Here is a 19,482-nt window from a genome sequence, read left to right on the forward strand (position 1 = left end):
CTTTTGCGCTCGCTGTAAATATATTAGGTTTTTGCGCTCGCAAATTTGCTGTTCGCCTTTTGACTAAAAAATTTCTGTGTTTGGGTTCTACGCACAGGTTTTGTAGGAAAGGTTTTTCTTCTCAGGCCGTCATTTATTAAGTCGATTTGATGTGCTCCGCGAAGCAAATTGACATTAAAAGCTTTCACATTACAATCCAATAGTTATTCGATTTCTACGGATATGTGCGCTGAGATGAATTTACATTTTTTTTTACTTTTCACCGGTTTGAAAGTAATTTAAAGCATTTGAAATTTACATTTCCCATCCATTTGTCATGCACCTATCATGGCATCCGAATTTCTCTATCTAATGGCTGCGGCATAGTTTGGATATTATACTGTCGAACAATTTGGCTCGGAATGAAAGTTGGCTTTCAATATCTCACCCACACTAACCATCTCGACTGCAAACACCAAACTGACCAAAAACACCTCTAAAAACACCCGCTGGTCCGCTCGCTTGCCCGCAAAAATGTTTAGAATAGAGAATATCATTCCAGCTGCTCACCACTTCCTGAATAACACAAGCGAATAGAACGGTTTGAATGCCGTGAAAAATTACGGTTTTGTATTTTCCATTCTGTCGTTTCCTCGAGCCACCCATTAAATTCGACGGCATGGAAATTAATTCGAAACCATTTTAAATTAATGTGTACAGAGAGAATAGGAAACCATGCCATAATTTTATCAAATTCATTCTATTTACAATGATAAAACCAAGAGTTGGTTTGACGTCGAATTGCGAATTTGCTTGAGGTTTTTTTCTTCCGCATCAGAGTATCCAGATTCTGGATTCCAGAAGAATCACAGCTGATTTGCATCACAATGCAATCGTCGGTGTCTGAAAAGACAATTTAGCAACAACGACAGAAAAAAAAAACGAGTTTAATTGCTTTATGGAAATCTGATCTTTGCAATTAGCCGACTGAAAAATACGGCAAATACTCGCAACGCAAAGCATCGCATGGAATGTAAACATAAATAGGCCCGGTTCGGCTAAAATGTGCCGTGCATTCCATTTGTGCCGCGATATTGTGCCCGCAAAACTTGCAGTTCGCGCACCATTGCCATTCGGCTGGAATGAGATAAACGATTTTCGCTTTTGTTGTTGTTCATCACGTCTCTTGTCGAAACTATCAAACACAATACGACTGATGCCGAATACGAAATTCGATTCATTCAACGAATATTGTGATTATTATTGTGATTGCTTTTTTGTCTACTGCAAATGGAAAAAAAAACCAATCGAAATCCTACATAATTGATTCGCACGCGGATGTGTAAATAGACTCCATTGTGGAATGCGTGTTCGTATGTGACGCATTTTCACCAAATGTTATTTTTTCCCTCGCCTGGTGTGCGTTTTTTCTTTCGTCATCTCGCTTCCACTCATAATAATATTGACGTTGTCACATGTACAAAAGATGTACATGAGCACCGCTAGTGTGTGAATTTTTTTCGGCTTAGTTTTTGTTTCGTTTTGCGTCGAACAATTCCACTGCAATGTTAAAAGATTGACACATTGTGACTTCGTGTTATCTCACATGGTACATGTTCGGCTGCCTGTTTCGTTACTGTTTTCATTTTCTGCCCAGAGAACGATACGCGCCGTACAAAAGCACACACACACACACATACACACGAGCATCGATTTTTATTTACCGATTGTATTACGTGTCACAATTGTCAAATCGATTCATTTTTGAACAATGGCATACATCCACAGCATCTGTGAGAGGGAGCGACACGAACGACATCAAAATCATGTGCGAAATTGCTATCAATGTGAATAATGTGCAAATCCGCCGACTGACGGAATCTTCTTGCCGAAATCTGTACTTGTAAATCTCCGGGCTAAAGAGAGTCTATACGTTTTGCAACCCAACAATAAATGATTTTACTTCGTTACGACGAACTTTTCTCAAAGCATTTGGAGCGACTCATTCTTTGATGGGAAACATGCAAATTAACAATGTTATCGATTTCATCCTGGCAAAAAAAACTCTTCAAACTTTCCTAATGATGATACTTCTTCGACTTTCACATCGGCACTGTTTGCCTTTCGGAAATCATGTAATATATAAAAATAAGAACATGCACACAGGGTAAGCGATTTTTTTCGTGCATATGAACTTCAATTGAAATAAATTTACCGAGTATTTTATTCGTATGTGGCTTTTGACGTGGAAAATGTTTGATTTCGAATGTAAAACACTGAATCCATATTTTCGAATTGAAATCGTTTGAATAATGAAGAAAAAAACAATGTAAAGCCAAACAATATCATGACACATTGTTTTTCCCGAAGCACCGAATTGAGCAAGTTAAAAATGATGAATAAACACGCCATCAAATTGAGACAGAACAATAAACAAATGATACATATCGAAAATTCATAATTTATCCGAAAGTTCGGTCGATGAATAGAAATTAATACTGAGTTGTTGTTTTCTCTTTCCAGGTATCCGAACCGATTTTGGCGAAAACGTTTCATCGCAAAGTTCAAAGCAAAAAAGTTTTCACTCATCGAGAATCGTTTGACGTGATCATCGCAAAGACTGAAGAAAAATTGGCGCAGGTATGCAAACGCTAACAAAATAAACAAAATAGAAAGAGAAAAAAACCGAATGGTACCGATAAATATAGTATAGAGATGCAGTCGGTGTTCATAAATGATGGTATGCTATTTGAGATAAGATTAAGGTCAATGAAATTTATCAAGAGAATATGCCAAAAAGGACAATTACCTCATATTTCAATCGTCTGCTGTTTCGATTTGACAGCATTACACGCAAAAAAAGTAGAAGACGACGACGACGACGAATTAAACCACCAATTGAATACATTCCAGAGAACCATTTACAAACCATTGAGAATGTTCAATTGAACGCAATTTCAACGTCTGGATCATACGATTAAAATATGTTTCTCCGCTTAGTTGCTATTAGGTTGTTCGTTTGGTTTGAGCGAACAGAAAAGTTTGGAATTTCTTTATTGTCCGACGAAAGTTGTTCGCTTTGAGAACGAGAGACCGACTACAATGACATAGAGCCAAAAAGTGTGAGCCATTAGCCAAATGGAGGAAGCGAGAGAGAGGAGGGGAGAGAGAAATGCCTTGAAACCAATTGCAGAGAGAGAGAGAGAGAGTGAGTGAGAGAGAAAAGAAGTCTTTCGTTGTTTAATGAAAATTGTAACCCTAAACGAAAACAAATACAGCAAACCGAGCCAATGCGAGCGGCTTCCATTTAATGTTGTTTTTCGTGCTGTTTAAATAAAAAAGGGAAAATTGATACCCGACCAGCCACAATTCGATTCGAAGTTCATTCATTTTGGATCGTGTTCGTTCTATATGTTTGTTTGTTTTTTGACAAAAGTTTTTGCTTTCTTTCTTTCCTTTCTCTTTGGTTTGTCTTCATTTTTGTCTGCGTCGTTCTCTGAGCTCCATCGACCATTGCATCCGACCAATTGGAATTTGATTTTGCTAACCGTGCGGAAAAGTAGCAATTTCCATACAACACACCAACTGAACCGACCAGTAAATACCAGTCTAATTATTTGAAGCGACGAAAGAGAGAAAAAGAAGAGCGTCAGTATATGTGTGCAACAAACAAATTCAAGAAAAGGCACGCACCATGACTGCCTGCTTTCCATTGATTCCGTAGCCAAGCCCGGTCGAGAAAACTTTTTAAAGCCATAGTAAAAAGCTGTGCGCTGACGTTGTTGTTGTTCTCGTTGTTGTTGTGTATACACAACCAATTTCAAAGGCGAATGAATCAACAAACGTATTTTTCGAGTGAATGAATTGAAAGCGACGAGTACGCGCTCCACATCGTCGTTAAATCCATGTCGATTAATTTGCATACACCCTGTCCCGCTCGAAAGAGGCGCGGAGTTTTTTTTGGCTGTGCCAAACATGTTCTGTTCCGCTCACACTTTTGCCGCTTCATATATGCGAAATGAATCAGGAGGGGCGAAAGAGCGAATGAAAAGAAAAAAAAACAAAACAACAGTAAAAAAAGAAAGAATAATAATGGAACAAAATTTACAATTTGGGATTTGCTCGAGCCGAATGAATAAAACAAATGGCAAGTCATCAAGTACATCGTCATCATATAAATTTTTTCGCATCTCGCACTTACTCACGCATTCTCTTTTATTCCAGTCTAATTATCAATTCCATTAGTAACGACGCGATATGCGACAATATTTGCCCATATTAGACTCATTTGGTCTCTGTGCCTCGTTCTATTTCTCCCCATTGCTCAAAAGGTTTTAATGCATGCTCTTTTGCGTAATTCGTGCTTAAAACGAAATTTGTAATTCCCAAGTGTGAAATGGATGGAAGGGAGAAAGAGGCGGGAGGTGATAGCGTGGAAAAAAGTTTGCCGACTATATGCAAATGCATACTCAGCTCGTTCGCAACATTCATTGAACTTGCCACGTGATGCAGAGACATACATTGCAAAAAGTCAATGTCCATGTGGCCAATTTTATCCAAACAAAATTGCAACCAACTCTTAACGGATTTTTATGTGAACCGAAGTGATATTTTCATTTATTTTTTCGTTTCGTTCTTTGTCCCATACATTGCATTTGATGTGTACAATTTATTGGCGACAGGTCGAATTGCGACTGTTACTCGAGCTTTGAATTGTACGCACTCTAATTATTGTCACCATTTATATGACCGCAGAAACGTATGTTACAAAACTTCATTTCCAATCCTCTCCACCAGCACCAGGGTGTTCAACGGCGCAGCACTTTCTTCTCACACTGTTGATTTCGCAATTGGTGTGTTGCAGTTGGTTTATCAGTTAAACACGCTACTCCATGTCTTCATTACACAACTTTTGCCACCGTGTTGTCTTTCTCTCTCTCCCACTCCGTTAGTTTCCATTTAACCGTCTCAGCTCTTATCAGAAAGCAGCATCGCATACATCCATCCACCAACCAAACTTGTTCATTCACTTTGCACTCAGCAAAATCTGTCTGGATAAAATGAGAAAACTTGCCTTATTAACTTGTTATTTTATTTGCTATTTGTCAACGAAAATTATTCGCTTTGTCTCGTGCATATTGCTTTTCCGTTCATTATTCGCCAAAAAGATATTACTTTGTATTAGCATTAAATGTACAATCGTCGATTGTGTTTATTTGTGCGAGTGTGGCGACTTTTCGACAACAATGCTGCTGGCTCTTTGCCTGGTTGGCATATGGCATTTCTGGTTTTCATTTTGTGTGTGCAACGCACGTCACATGTTTTGTGTGCTCGCATTCCTTTAATGCGATTAGTCTACCAAAAGACAAGATATTTTGTCATCGATCAAACTTTTTATTGTTATTGCAAGACCACACACCGATGCCTATTTATTAAATGTGGTTGGTTGAACCAACTTGGTTCCATTTCCTTCTTCTTCTTCTTCTCCATCTCCATCTCCTCCACATCTCCTCTGTTCTACATCTTTCATTATTCCGCACGAAATCAAATTCAAATCGACGCAGTTGGATTATTTCTCGAAAAGCAGATGATTCTCTATTCATGCCGAAAAGAAGGGAAAAAAATTAATTTTCAATGAAATTTTGTTTTTTTATACTAAGACATAATCAAAATGAATTGTTTTCTTTTTCGGGTTTGCTTTCGTTGCCTTGAGCTACGAACATGAAATGAGATGAGAAGATGAAAGAAAAAAAATGATCATGTGTCATCATAAATCCCTCAAAATCATCTGAACACAACACAACTACCAAGACGATAAAAAAAAAACCGTAGAAGAAGAATTCATTTGCCAAAGTAAAAATATCCAAAGCCAAACAAAAGAAATGTAAATGCTGTCGTTGTCATCGTCATCGTAGTCGTCAAGTAAACGCATGTGATAAATTGCAATGATTTTGCTGTCAACTTTGAGTAATTTTGTGAAGTGAGTACTGGTTTTCTTGGATGAAGCATTAACAATATTTCGTAATGCTGTGCTTTGCGGAGCGCACACAAGCATTTCAATTTCGTGCTGGTCTATTTGTGCACGTAGCATCCATCGTTGAGAACGCGACGCACCACGATGTGTTTTACACACACATTTTTATGTGTTTCTCTTTTAATAGTGGCCACATGTGAAACGTGATGCATTTTCACGGCACAGAAACAACCTCACACGTACAAGTGTAACACAAATTTCTCGCTTGTATTTGCTGATGATGATTTACGTGTTTTTTTGAAGTTTCATAAAATTGAACGCAATAGTTTGTTGAATGTATAATTGATTCGAAGACATTCGGTCTACTACTGGTGCATTGAAGTTGGTTCAAATCAATGGCTAAAAGCTCAAAAGCACCTTGCAACATGCCAAAACAAATAGAATGAATAACAGTTAACGTTGCTGCGCGTTGACGTCATCTGAACCGCTATCGGCAATTTGAGTTGGCTTTCAAAGTGAAATCAGTGCTCCAACTTGCAGACACTTTTTGGAAACTTTGAAACCACAAGTACTTTCGCCATTCGTTTTGACCAAAGATGGTCGTTCGTTCAGATTTGGATTTCATTTTGATGTGTATGAATCGGTGTGGAAGGGTAATATTGGTCGAAACACAGAGTTTCACCGATCAAATTGTGAATTACTTGAATTGTGTAACTTTTGCTCGTCCAAACCAATTCAATGGTCTATAGGTCTGAAGTGCGTCACGAAATTCCATTGGGAATGATTCGTTGTTGTTACGCAGTTTTCGCACACTCTTTGCAATGAATTATGACCATGGGTTTTTCTTTTCGGATAAAAATTCTTTTCGGAGAAAATACGGATTTTCATCAAAAGACCGATCGGTGGGGCAGATGTTTTGCTCGGCCATATTAAGAACCGAACAACTTTCAAGTTTTTATTCTATTATCAGTGATGAACATCCGTGTTTTGGAAGATAGGCACAATCGGAAAAGTGCAAAACAATCGAGAGAAGTGGATATCAAAGCGGATGAGAGAATCGTCAAAAAGGCGAAAAGCGTAAAAGGAAGAAGAAACGAGAAACGAGAAACATAGAAGCGAGGAAATTGTCATACACTAGAGTGTGAAAGAGATAAGAAGTGCGGTTGCCCTCTCTTTCCCTCATCCACTCAATCTCCATTCATTAATGCCTGTAGGCATCACCAACCTGACAAATACATTCGGCCTCAATGCGAACTGGCGATTGAGAGTGGAAAAAAAATCCATGACCAAGAAGTGCTTAAATGATAATTAGAAAACTTCAACCGCCCTTATCGAAACAACACAATCAAGCTCAAACTTTCGTCGACGACTAAATTATTCTAATGAATATCGTTCGAATCGAATGAATCGAATGCACTTGTCGAGCCACAATGGCACTCTTATCTCACACCAACACTTCGACCACGAACCCGGTTGATTTTGTTTACTTCCGCTTAATCACGAATCGATTTCACACATTACGGTTTGATTGACCACGAAGAAAAATTACGATTTCTTTGTCAGTTTGGCAGTGAAATTCCAGTAGATTTCGATTTTCTACCAACACAAACCCAACCAAACGCAAAAAAAAACACACCATTTTTCAGTCGAAAATAATATATTTCAACTTTTAAATCCTATAAGATATCGTGATATAAGTTATACGCCAGCTTCAATTACATGCAAACCAGTTTTGTTGAATAGGATGAAGTGGCTGTCTGCAAAAGTTGGAAAATTTATTTGAAGGGTGGAAAATATAATGGTATTTTTCTGTCGGTTATGCCAATACGTTGAATATTGTTGTGTTTGAAATGGAAAAAAAATTATGGAAAGAAGCTTCAAAATGAAACGTGCTTAGGTCACGTAGAAAAAAAGTTTTCTTTTCCCTCTCTGCAAAAATAATGACTACGGAATTCTTTCGATCATATTCAAAATAACGAAATAGTTTAATTGAATATGGCCAAAATCATCGTCGCACCATCAAAATTAGGTCGAAAAATATATTCACACGAAAAATCTGTATATAAGCTTTTAGTTACGATCAATTTTAATAAAAACCGTGCATTAATCTTCATTTATTTTTCATATATATCATGACTTCATGACGCCTCCGCCACTGACGAAAAACAACAACCAACAAACAAATAATTTCGGCATGTTTTTTTAGTGTCGCATGGATTATAAGCATTGTTTTATGGCACATCGTCAACAGCCTAGCCAACAAACGCTTACTAATTACATCGATTCGCATAATACATACGTTCAACAGCTGCACACCACGAACGCAATGCTCGAATGGTATAACATCGACACGGTACCGCAGTTGATGCAAGAACTTGAGGACATTTACAGTGATTTGTGCGGAATTGTGTCCGAGGCGATTTTCAATGGAGCCGACATCATTTCGGCAAAGGTAATAATAAATCCATATTTTTTTCCTCTTTCTCTTGTTTTTCTGTCATCAATTCCAGTTTTCCATAAATATGTTGTGCGGACCACTCAAAAAGAGCTCTCTCCACTGGTGGATTGAAATGGAAACCTCCAAAAAAGAGTGTCAAACCAATATCTCATCAAGCAATAAAAAAAAAAAAACAAAAAGAACAAATGGATGGCTATTAATAGTAGTGCATTCATGCGCAAGACTCCGATATAACTGACAATCATATATCCAGTTCCAGCTTGGAAATAATGATTCGATGCATTTTTGTTCAAAATTTTATCCACGAGTCGTCGCTTCTGCATTTCATACGTATTTTATGGTTAAAATTTATTTTGAATACAATTAAATAATCCACAAAAATTAGTAACGACCTCATCCTATCAATATTATATTTTATTTAATCTTGAACGATAATTTATTTGTGTGGTTGACATTTTCAGGCCAATGATCAATTAAAACGTTATGATAGTTTGACAAATCAATGCAAAGGCATATCACCACAACAGGATTTGACCAGTTTTGTGAAAATTCTACAGCCCGAATCGCCACCAAAAGTTCCTAAAAAGTCATATGCTGCACCAGTCAATGAAGTTGATGAGGTAAGCGCCCAATGTTTGTCCCCATTTGAATTGTGTTTTCAATCTAACGTAACATTCATCCTTTGGAGCAATTTCGATGGCGGTTGGGTTTGAGTTAGATGAATAATTGCTGAATAAGAGAAAATGACACGGCCGCGCCAACCCAATGTACGGAAAATCGAAATGAAACCGAAAAAAAAAAATTGAATGATGAATGACCAACGTAACACAATTTAAAATGTTTCGGTGTGTCACTTTTTATATTTATTGCAACAGAAAAAAAATATCTTTTTGTTCGTTGTTGTGTAGGACCAGTCACCAATTCCATTTAGAAATGAGCTTATTGTAGACCGAAATGCATCAATTCAAATCCGTCCTTCAGTAGACGCACTTAAAAGAGAAACCATTGAAATTGAAACACAAATCAAACAGCTGCAGGTGACAATCATTTTATTTTACCGTACAATACCGTTTTCAATTTAGTGTTGTGTGCTTTTCTAAATTCCCAAAATATGTTTAGTTGAATGTGGTGGGTATATCAAATAGTTATCTGTGAAAATACATGTATGTATGTGTGTATGGCACATTTTCACACGGAGAAAATATGCAAACGGAGTCGAATCTGTGTTTTCAATTATATTGAAATCGATATCCATTTTCGGTTTTAGCCATCACATTTGGCTTGTCTCTCTCTCTCTCTCTCTCTCTCTCTCTCTCTCACACACTTTTTCTATTTTTTTCTCATCTTTTCTCGCATTCCAATTCTCTGGATGGTGGTGGTGGTGGTGGTGCTGCTGCAAAATCTAAAATTAACATCACTACACATAGGAGTCATTGGAGTCTTTAATTCGGGCGCAAATTCGTGTACTTGAAAGTCAACTGTTCAACAAATCAAGTGAACTGCAGGAGGATATTTCAATGAAGAAATTCGATTTGCAGACAAAACGATTGCATTTGGCAGCACTACGGGCTCAGGTAAGTGCTTACCAAAAGGGAACGAAACAAAACAGAAGAAGACAAAACACATACATACCATATATATACCATGAACACATTTTCGAATGTTATGCCCGGTGCTTTTAAGTTGCCATTGCGCCTACGACGCGGGCTCACTGTTGTTATACTCGTGTTATCATTGCCAATTTTACCGTTTGTGAAAGTCGGAGTTGAACTGGAATGAAAAGCGATTTCGAGCAACGAACATACGTACGTAAGAGTGAAACATGAAAAGTCAAATGTCGTACAAGTTTGAAGTAGTTCTCGTTTGGAGGAAGGTCGGCCGTTTGACGTCTTTTTCTCTTGATACAATTTCAGCTACAAATAGCCGAAATTGATTTACGACAACTTCTCTTCTCTTGTTCCTCTTTTTTTGCTTTTCATTCTTAAATCCGAAATGCGCACAAAAATACAGCAGCACAGACTACACTAGGTGTAGTGGTTGTAGGAGTTATGCCGAAAATAGGTACCAAAAAAGGGTTACATAAAAGTACTACTGGATGATAAAATGCAATCAAAACTCAATTAAATTAGTGAGCTTTCGTATGCACAGCAAGAGTGCTTAACCTTTTCATTTCCAATCTGATTTTCTTTCTCTATGTGTGTCATCATTCATCGGTCGTGTGCCGTCTCCTCTCAATCCCTCTTTCGTAATGGCACATTATGAGCATCGAACAATATGTTGCCATATTGTTGTGAGAGTGCGTGCGCCTTTCGATGGATGAGATTTTATTCTGGTGAATAATATATGGTGATAAAGTTTCAAAATCCATTTTCTTACCGTTGTTTCCTTTCTTACCGTTTTACCTCTGCGAACATGTGCGAGTGTGTATTTCAAACAAACGGTGCGATTGTGTGTCTCGAAGAATGCATGCTTCACATTGATGAAGGAAGAGAAACATTTTAAGTTGCTTTTTATTCGTACCTATTCAATTTCGTTTCGATTGCAATAGAGTTCCGGTTTGGTCATAGTAATGTGGTTCATAGCAAACAAGCAGTAAACTATAATCTCAATTCGTCTCTCAACTAAAATGTAACAAAGCATAAATTGCGAATGAATACAGTACATCGAAACGACAAACGACATATGGTTTGAATTATCTACATGCACATAAAACTCATTCCATGTGAGCGGCCATGTGCTCCATGTGAACAATCAAACAAATGCCTGGTTATTGCCGCTATTGTTCACACCGTTAATGCCGTTTCCATTACCCCCAAAAAAACGAAGATCGTATTCGTTATGACTATATTTTATGTGAAATATCAATATGCACGCGTATTTTTATTGATCATCGGCCACAAGCAAACACCATTGCACAAAATTTGCACAATCAATCTTCTCTTCGTTTGCCTCATCGAATATTCCATAAAAACAACAACGTTCAATTGATTTGTGAGGTTCATTGAAGGTTTTATGATTCACAATTTTCCATCTCTGTCTTTATTTCGTTCAATTGTTCCCATTCACTCCTTCGTTACAATGTATTTAATGCTTGTTTCACTCGATTGCCAAAATAGCCATAATATCCTACAGCATGTAAGTGACGCTGCATAAATTTATCATTTTTATTTTCTCTCGCCGTTCTTCTACTCGTTTCGAAGTTTCAAGGAAACATGCACAATTTATGAGTTTGTTCGCTTATTTTGTCCGCATTCTTGACTTTCACTTTCGAGCAAATGCTCGAAATTTCCGTTGACTCCACAAATTGTGTTGAAAAATAAATATATACGTAAGAGAGAGAGAGAGAGAGAGAGAGAGAGAGAGAGAGAGAGAGAGAGAGTGAGAGACCATACCGAACGTTCTCTCGCCCACTCTTTCTCTGTGTTTCACTCTCATTCCATCACTCACACTTTCCATGTGTGTTTATGTGTTCTCTTCGACCGCATTGGGTCATAATCATATAGCACATAATCCTCACCAGAATATGTGGATATGTCAATATTGGTGGAATTTACATTGCTGCAACGTAAACAAAACTAACAAATAGGTTGACATAAAAATGAAAATCAAAATAAAGACATCTGCTGAACGAGCGTGTTTGCTCTCTGGTGGTTGTGTGACTATTGATTCGAATGGATGATTGTCTCGTGATAAGCGCTGATCGTGAAATTGAGGATTTCCCTCCTCTCAAGTGTTGATGGCAATTAGATGCGGGCCCAATAAACATAACCGTTGATTGGTCATTAGCAATCCACAGAATCGAATGGATTGTGTGATCAACACGCACATGTACGGCAAACACGTGGTGCAGCCGATGCATTTGCATATTTGTTGGTGGATAGGAAGCAGTTTGTTTGCTTCAAGAATGATGACGATGAAAATAAGGCCATTCACAAGCTCAATTTTGTGCATTTTCCGCTGTTTACAATATTACGGCCAATTTAAAGTTCAGGCTACAGCAGTGGAACAATAAAAGCACCTACTAAAACCAACGCCAGCAGCAAAACCCGAATTGAAGTAGATTGGATGTTAGCAAATATGTATACATTTTCCATCTGCGTTACGGACTGTGTTGTGGTCGTCGTCGTCGTTGTGTGTATGTGTATGCGAATGCACGCTTTCAGGTATGAATATCATCTAGAATCCCAAAAACAAATCACAACTGCACTGGATGGAACGGTTTCGTACAACGATTTTTATTCCATAGATGAATAGGCGCAAAAATGAGAAAGCATCACATTCAGACATATACATTTGGCTCACAAGCGAAATTGACGCTGGCGCACAATCGATTCCACAAAATTTGCTCTATTTTCCATGGCAATGTGTCCGCTCCAGTGAAGCGTGTGCTTCAGCAACGTCGAATTCATCCATTTGAAAGCTTTCAACAATATTCTCGTCCCGAAGGCAGAAAATGTAAACGAAACGTTCGTTGTCGGATTCTATTGAGCAGAGCAGAGCAGAGCAGAGGCGCACGTTATGCTGTGTGTGTTTGTGAGTTATGCTGTGTGTGTTTGTGGGTTATGCTGTGTGTGTTTGTGTGTTTACACACTGTATGTTGTAGGAGTAAAGTGTTTTGTACGGCATTTCTCCATTTAAAAAGTCGGTTGTGCCACAATGCGTGCACAAGCACATGATGTTTGGCAATTGTTGCTGTGACTGCTACTCCTCACACACCACAGTTTTGTGCCATATATACATTGGCAATAATCAGCTGAATTGCTCGAATCTCGCGTCGTGCACGCTTTGGCACAGTGAAAAGCTCATTCGTTCACTCGCTCGCCTGCTTGTTCGTATCCTCCCGCCTGCCAAAGTGAGCAATCTGTATGTGGAAATATCATATTGCTGACTCATTCATCCCTTTGCCTGTCATTGCCTGGGCCAGAATAATGCCAGAAAAACATTCTGTCTCTCATCACCACACATTCTACATTAACCGATTTATGCTGTGTGCGAGAAAATGGAACTGAACGCGATGGACACATTTGGAACGGATAGAAAGAGCGCACACTATATACACCACATACACATACTACATTTATTATCAACGTCCACCGAAAATATTGCACGTTTCGCATGCAGAATAGCATTCGCAATCAGTCACACCACAATCCAGTTAAGTCATAAGATTACCATCACCCGAGAAAGAGAACTAGATAGGAAAATTGTTTAATGAAAAATAAAATAAATAAATAAATAATAAACAAATAGTAATAGAAGAACGATTTCGTAAATCAAAGCAACATCAGCAACAAATTATTACATCAACGGTGTAGAATGTGATAAATTTGACTGAAATTGCAGCTGTTTCTTGTTGCCAATTACCGCGCGCTCGAAAATCAATATACATATATAGATAGGTAGAGATATAGTAATTCTTCTGTGTCGCTCTCACTCGGCAAAAACCGAACGGGAAAAAAGTAAATAAAACTGACGTTTCGAGGCGAAATCGCTTTTGGCACTCATCGTCTCGACTCTGACACTAGAGCGCCAAACAATAAATCATAATTGTTGTCTAGTGTTTTGTGTGTGTATGAGTGCTTGTGTGTTTTGTTTTTTGTAAAAACAACACAAAATATATCTGTGTGTGATTTCTTGATGGGGCTTTCTTTCGGTTTGTTTTATATTTTATTTTTATTGAAAGCGTCACAATACTAAACACAATTCGAACAATTTGTACTGCATACACGTGTGTATCATCTGAACATATTGTTGGGCCAATCCGAATAGCGAAGCGATAAATTCAATTCGGTGTTGAAATTTCACCCTTCCCTCCGCCCCGAATCAAAATACAATTAAATCAGTGTGACAATGCAATAAGATATTTGTTATATTCAAAATCCACGTAGAAAAAGTAAGGGAATCTACAAATTCGATAATCCGATGCGGATTTTGGCATAGTTCCCAAGCTTATGTTGTGTTGTTGCTGCTGCTGATTTTGAACTAACGACGGTACAAAAAAAAACGTACAATCGTTAAATCCGTCAAATTTGCATACAAATCCGAATTTTGAACCGATGATTGCAATCTTTATGGTGTGAGAGAGAGAAAAATACGGCGGCTATTTACGAATGGCAGATTTATTGGTTTTTGTGTGTAAAGAAAACACCCGTGCATCGAATTTGAAAAAATACACAGACTGAATTTTAAATAATTCAAATTGAAAACACAAAAAATACGTTACATTTCGCGGTGGCGAACAACAACGCATACCAACGGATCGAAATATAGAGCACACACCGCGAGCGGGAGAGAAATATATAGGTTACTGTGAAAATTGATGATCGCCCGTTTCTAAAATGACGAACAGAAGCTCGCATGCTCTGCCAAACTCATGCCTCAGCTCTCGTTCGTTGTTGTTGCATTTTTCTTCTTCTCACAATCGTTTGCCCAAATGCATTCCAATTCTGGTGGTTTGTGTACTACTGCTCTTGCTACTGCTGCTGCTGCTGCTGCTGCTGCTGCTGCTGCTGCTGTTTTTGTTGTTATTATTATTGCGAGAACCGTGTGTAGAATACCGTTAGCGCCTTCTCAACCACTTGCGTCGCATCGCATCCACACACATATCTCTTGGCGTGTGCCAGGAACAAACAAATCGAAGAAAAAGCTAGGAAGAAGAAGAGCGAGTAGAGTGGGAACGAAGCGGGGAAAATAATTGCAAGCTCCTGTTCCAAAGCTCAAATAACACGATAAAACTTTCATGTAGTCCGCATCGTGAGAACGGTGTACACAGTATTTATAGTACATGCAGCTCACACCACCGTCTAAGCAATTCAAATTCATCGTTCGTTCATTTCCGCATCAGAGGAGTCAATGTGTTTAACGAGAAATTCAAATGTAAGAGCTGTGAGCGCGAACAAGCAAGCCAAGCAAGTGGGATAGTTTCAAATTGCGAAGAAACTGAGGCAAGAACATATAACAACAGAACGGAACACACACATGAAGCGATAAAAATTTACAGCAAAGCAAAGAGCAACGTAGGGTGATTGAGCAACAAAGGGAGAGTGAATATCATCGTCATCATCGCCAGTATCGCCAGCATCAGCATCATCTTCAGCCAAAGTGTGTGCGATTTTGTTGCTGTTGTCATTACACATATTTTGTAGGCTTTCCATCGGCACTACTCATACGATATACCATCTGCTGCTAGTGATATGTACTTAGATTTTTAATCAATCTCAACATAATTCATTCATTCGTTCATGGGTGCAGTATTTTCATAAACTCACTCTGGCTGCTGGCTTCACATTCTTCTTCTTCTTCTTCGGGTTTGAATTTTTTCTTTCACACACACACTCCTCTCTCACTTTCTCATTTTCTCTCTATTTTTTCTGCCTATTCTCTGAATCGTTTCGCCGCTCGGTTGGTCGGTTGCGTTCGTTTGTTCGTTTCGCCAGCCCCAAACACACAGCATACATACACCACACCACACCACGCGCCACACAGCTGTGAACTTTGAGCAAGAGTTGGTATGTGCGCGCTCTGTGTGTGCTTTGTGGCTTGCAACATAGTGTGAACTCAATTTTATTGGCCAAAAGCGTTGAAATAGTTTTTAGTTGCTCTTGTTATTGTTGTCGACTGTTAATGGTAACGGTAATTTAATACAGTGCGTGCTGTGAGCTCCTAATAGTTAAGTGCAATTTGTGTTCGCTCAGAATTCTAAAGCTCATCGTCGTTGTGGTGTTTCTCTATTTTTTTCTTAGTTTTCTCCAGTTTATTGTGGTTGAACTCTTTAAATTTAACGAGTGCTTCGAGTCCAAAATGTCGTATGTGATGTCAGTTTTAATTTAGTCAAGGACAACAAACTTTCTTGCACACCAAAAATAGACGGCAACAACATTTTTGCCGAAAAAAGTGTCATCAAAAACTCAATTTCCATTGCAATGATTATATATCAAAAATTAAACCAAAAAAAAACATACAAAGAAAATAAAAAAAACGAAAAAATAATATAGTGGCTGTGAAATTCGTTTCGTATGCATAAATATACACATTCATTGTGCATGAATACAACAATTGTTGAGAAGAGAAGCGGAAAAATTCCCTGTTCTTTTTTTAAATCGTTCTTTCTATTCATTTTAACAGACGTGCATTTGACACTCTATTCATGATTATGATTACTTCTTCTGTTTGTGTAATTTCCGTGAAAGGACAGATAAACGGAATACGCGAATAACAGAGACTGTGAATAAAAGAAAACGGGAAAAAGCGATACAACGCTACATATAAAATATTAAAAAAACCTACATATATTCCATGCGAACTTGTGTCATCCACTGCGCGCCGCGGTGTGTATTTAAGAGTGGGATAGAACGTTTGGAAAATAGCAAACAGATTCAAGCAGATAAACAAGCTGGAGAGTGTGTACATATCTTTCACTCGCAGTAGAGCATTGCACACATCATTAACGGCATCTTTATTGATGCAAAGCAACGACATTCCGTGTCTGTGTTCCTCTCTTACGAGACTCTGAGTCATATCGGGCGAACGACGTGTCTACGTGTTTTATTTCATTTGTTTGTAATAAAAAAAGGCAAAGGCAAAGGCAATCGGAACGATGCCAAACCAAGCAATAATAAGCAACTAGTGCACAAATTAACACACATTTTTGACATACAATCTCTCACTCGATTGCAACGGATAAATTAAACGCACAACAAACTCGCTGTTAAACCGAAAGCAAACGCTATTCGCATTTTTTGTTGTTGCTTTTTCGTAACAACAAAGCACAATATAAAAGGCCAAATAACCAAAAACAACATATTTTATACAGAGATTTATGAATTTAAAATCAAATAAACCGTGGATTTTAGACGATAAATTTGACGGTATAATAATTACGTTTACTTCGAATCGCGCACAAAATCAAAGTGATAAATGAAAATCAATAATAATTAAGTCGAATTAGTAGCAGCAGTTAAATCTTCCCAAATCATTCGACCAAACAACAACAACTCAGCAAATACTCGCACGACAACATCGGCTTGACGTACAGCATAATCACATTCCAAAGTATATAAGCAGTATTTTGTCGTCGAAATCTCAAGTGAAAAGCAAATAAAGAAGTGAATTGAAATGCTTAAGTGAACGTAGTATACTTGAACAACGTCATTGAAGTCAAAGTGATTGAATGAATATTTAAAATATTTACCGAAAAAGAGAACGAGAGAGAGAGAGAGAGAGAGAGAGAGAGAGAAAGAGAGACAGACAAGAAAATAGCCCAAAGCGGGGAGAGCTATTCGAACCGCTGTTTATTTTTGGATTAGTTGATAGGAGAAGAAAAAACCAAAACAGAATTCTTAATAAAAATAAAAGCGCGTAAAAGCATACGCACCTTTACAGTATCGAGCTGACAAATAATGGGCTGGATCTCATTGCGACTACATTTTGTAAGTTCGACACATTTTCTTCTCCTCGGTAAACATGTTTTGTTCAATTTATTTGCTTATTTTTCGTTTTTTTTTTTTTGAAAAACAAATTTCAATGTAAATTTAAAAAAAATATGTTTCCACATGGAAGCTTTCTCCATTTTGGTGAGAGAATGAAATCGGTATTAATCGCATTTGATTTCCGTTACAATTTTTGTTTTTCCGAAAGCTCTTTAAATTGGCACATTCAAATTGCCATTTAATTCGATGCTTTTATGATCTTTGAACAGTGTGCAATTTTCATCGGCTGAAAATGCTATAAGAACGAAAATGGTCTTAAATCATTTGGCATTAACAGTTGGGCTGAGTTGATCTCGAAAACCATTCGCCGTCCCCTCGACATGTATCGAAACTCTTGATTTTCCATACCTAATAATATGGATACAGTACGAATCGTTCATTATAAGTCTTATTAATTGCAAGGATTAGTTGACGTTAAAATGATAAACGAAACAAATGTGCACAGTACAGCGCACACCGTGTGCTGTATGCTCGCTCTTCGGTTGGCTCAGTGTTTGGTGTTCTCTGTTCTCCGACGAGCGTGCAGCATTTTGATCTGAGGGAAATGCGCTTTAATGAAGGTCGGTCTATGTATAATTAATGGCTGATTATATTGTACATTTGATGGATTTTAATAGAATCGTTCCGAAGTAGCCGCTGGCTACCACCACTTGCATTGCACATCGCGTGAACATCCATATATTTTGCTTGGGGAATCTATTTTCGTGATTTAATAATATGTTTATCGATTGAAGCGAGAATACATGTGTATGCAAGAGTATGAGTTTTATGTATGTGAGTTATGGTTGTGGTTGTCGTCGATTCCATCATCTCCTGAGGAAAACTAAGTCAGGCAACAACAGTCAACACAGTATGTGCCAACATGTACACACAAAACATACGAAGAACGATCGTAACGCATAGAATTCAAACCTATATTTTTGAAATTATTATGTAATCAATTTACATTCAAGTGCAAAGCATACGAAATCTAGCAGGGAAAAAAATAAAGAACATACACAGCAAGCTTGAAGAATCTGCTTTGGTCGGAACACGGCATTTAACAATGGTCCAAGAGCTTCGTCGTTGTCCACGTATCAAGCGCACTCGTGGTGTGTATGTGCATGTGTTTTGTGTCATCGTTGAATCCAAAAATAGATCCAACTTTAAATTTATACTCGAAAGCTAGGCTCGTCATGCGAATCATAAAACCAACCAACTCACACACACACACACACGTCTTATCTGGAGCATATTCAAGTACAAAAGCTAAAGCCACACGTCTATTTAATTAAAATGTAATGGGTGGCGAGAAAACCGCCACTTGCCAAAAGCAATTAAAAGTTAAAAGTGCCGATTCGGCAAAAGATAGGACTTTTCGGAAAATACACACACACTCACATGCTGAAGATTGTTCGTGAATGCGGTCATCATTTTTAATGTTTCTTGTCGATTCTTTGATGCTCGCTCCAAATCTATGACTAATGAAGAATTGGCATGTTGTGTTGCACAACACCACCACCACCTCCACCGCCACCACTATCATTCCATTTTAAATTGCTGCTCAATTATAAATGCTTCTTTTCGATTTCACTTGCTTATAA

General features: G+C 38.0%; 1 protein-coding gene across 16 annotated transcripts in view; it reads left to right on the forward strand.

Moving 5' to 3' along the window:
- The window catches only part of LOC129577281 (uncharacterized), a 100,616-nt gene that overhangs the window by 66,726 nt on the left and 14,408 nt on the right, over positions 1-19,482 (forward strand). For all 16 annotated transcript variants that reach the window (XM_055464036.1, XM_055464044.1, XM_055464050.1 and 13 more), the window contains 5 exons: positions 2,503-2,619; positions 8,160-8,405; positions 8,873-9,031; positions 9,320-9,448; positions 9,839-9,985. In XM_055464036.1, the coding sequence (XP_055320011.1) occupies positions 2,503-2,619; positions 8,160-8,405; positions 8,873-9,031; positions 9,320-9,448; positions 9,839-9,985 (798 nt within the window). The remainder of the gene's footprint in view (positions 1-2,502; positions 2,620-8,159; positions 8,406-8,872; positions 9,032-9,319; positions 9,449-9,838; positions 9,986-19,482) is intronic.

The sequence above is a fragment of the Sitodiplosis mosellana genome, unplaced genomic scaffold, assembly GCF_009176505.1.
Source record: "Sitodiplosis mosellana isolate CC-2019 unplaced genomic scaffold, AAFC_SMos_1.0 Smas_scaffold_6197, whole genome shotgun sequence".
Lineage (NCBI taxonomy): Eukaryota > Metazoa > Arthropoda > Insecta > Diptera > Cecidomyiidae > Sitodiplosis > Sitodiplosis mosellana.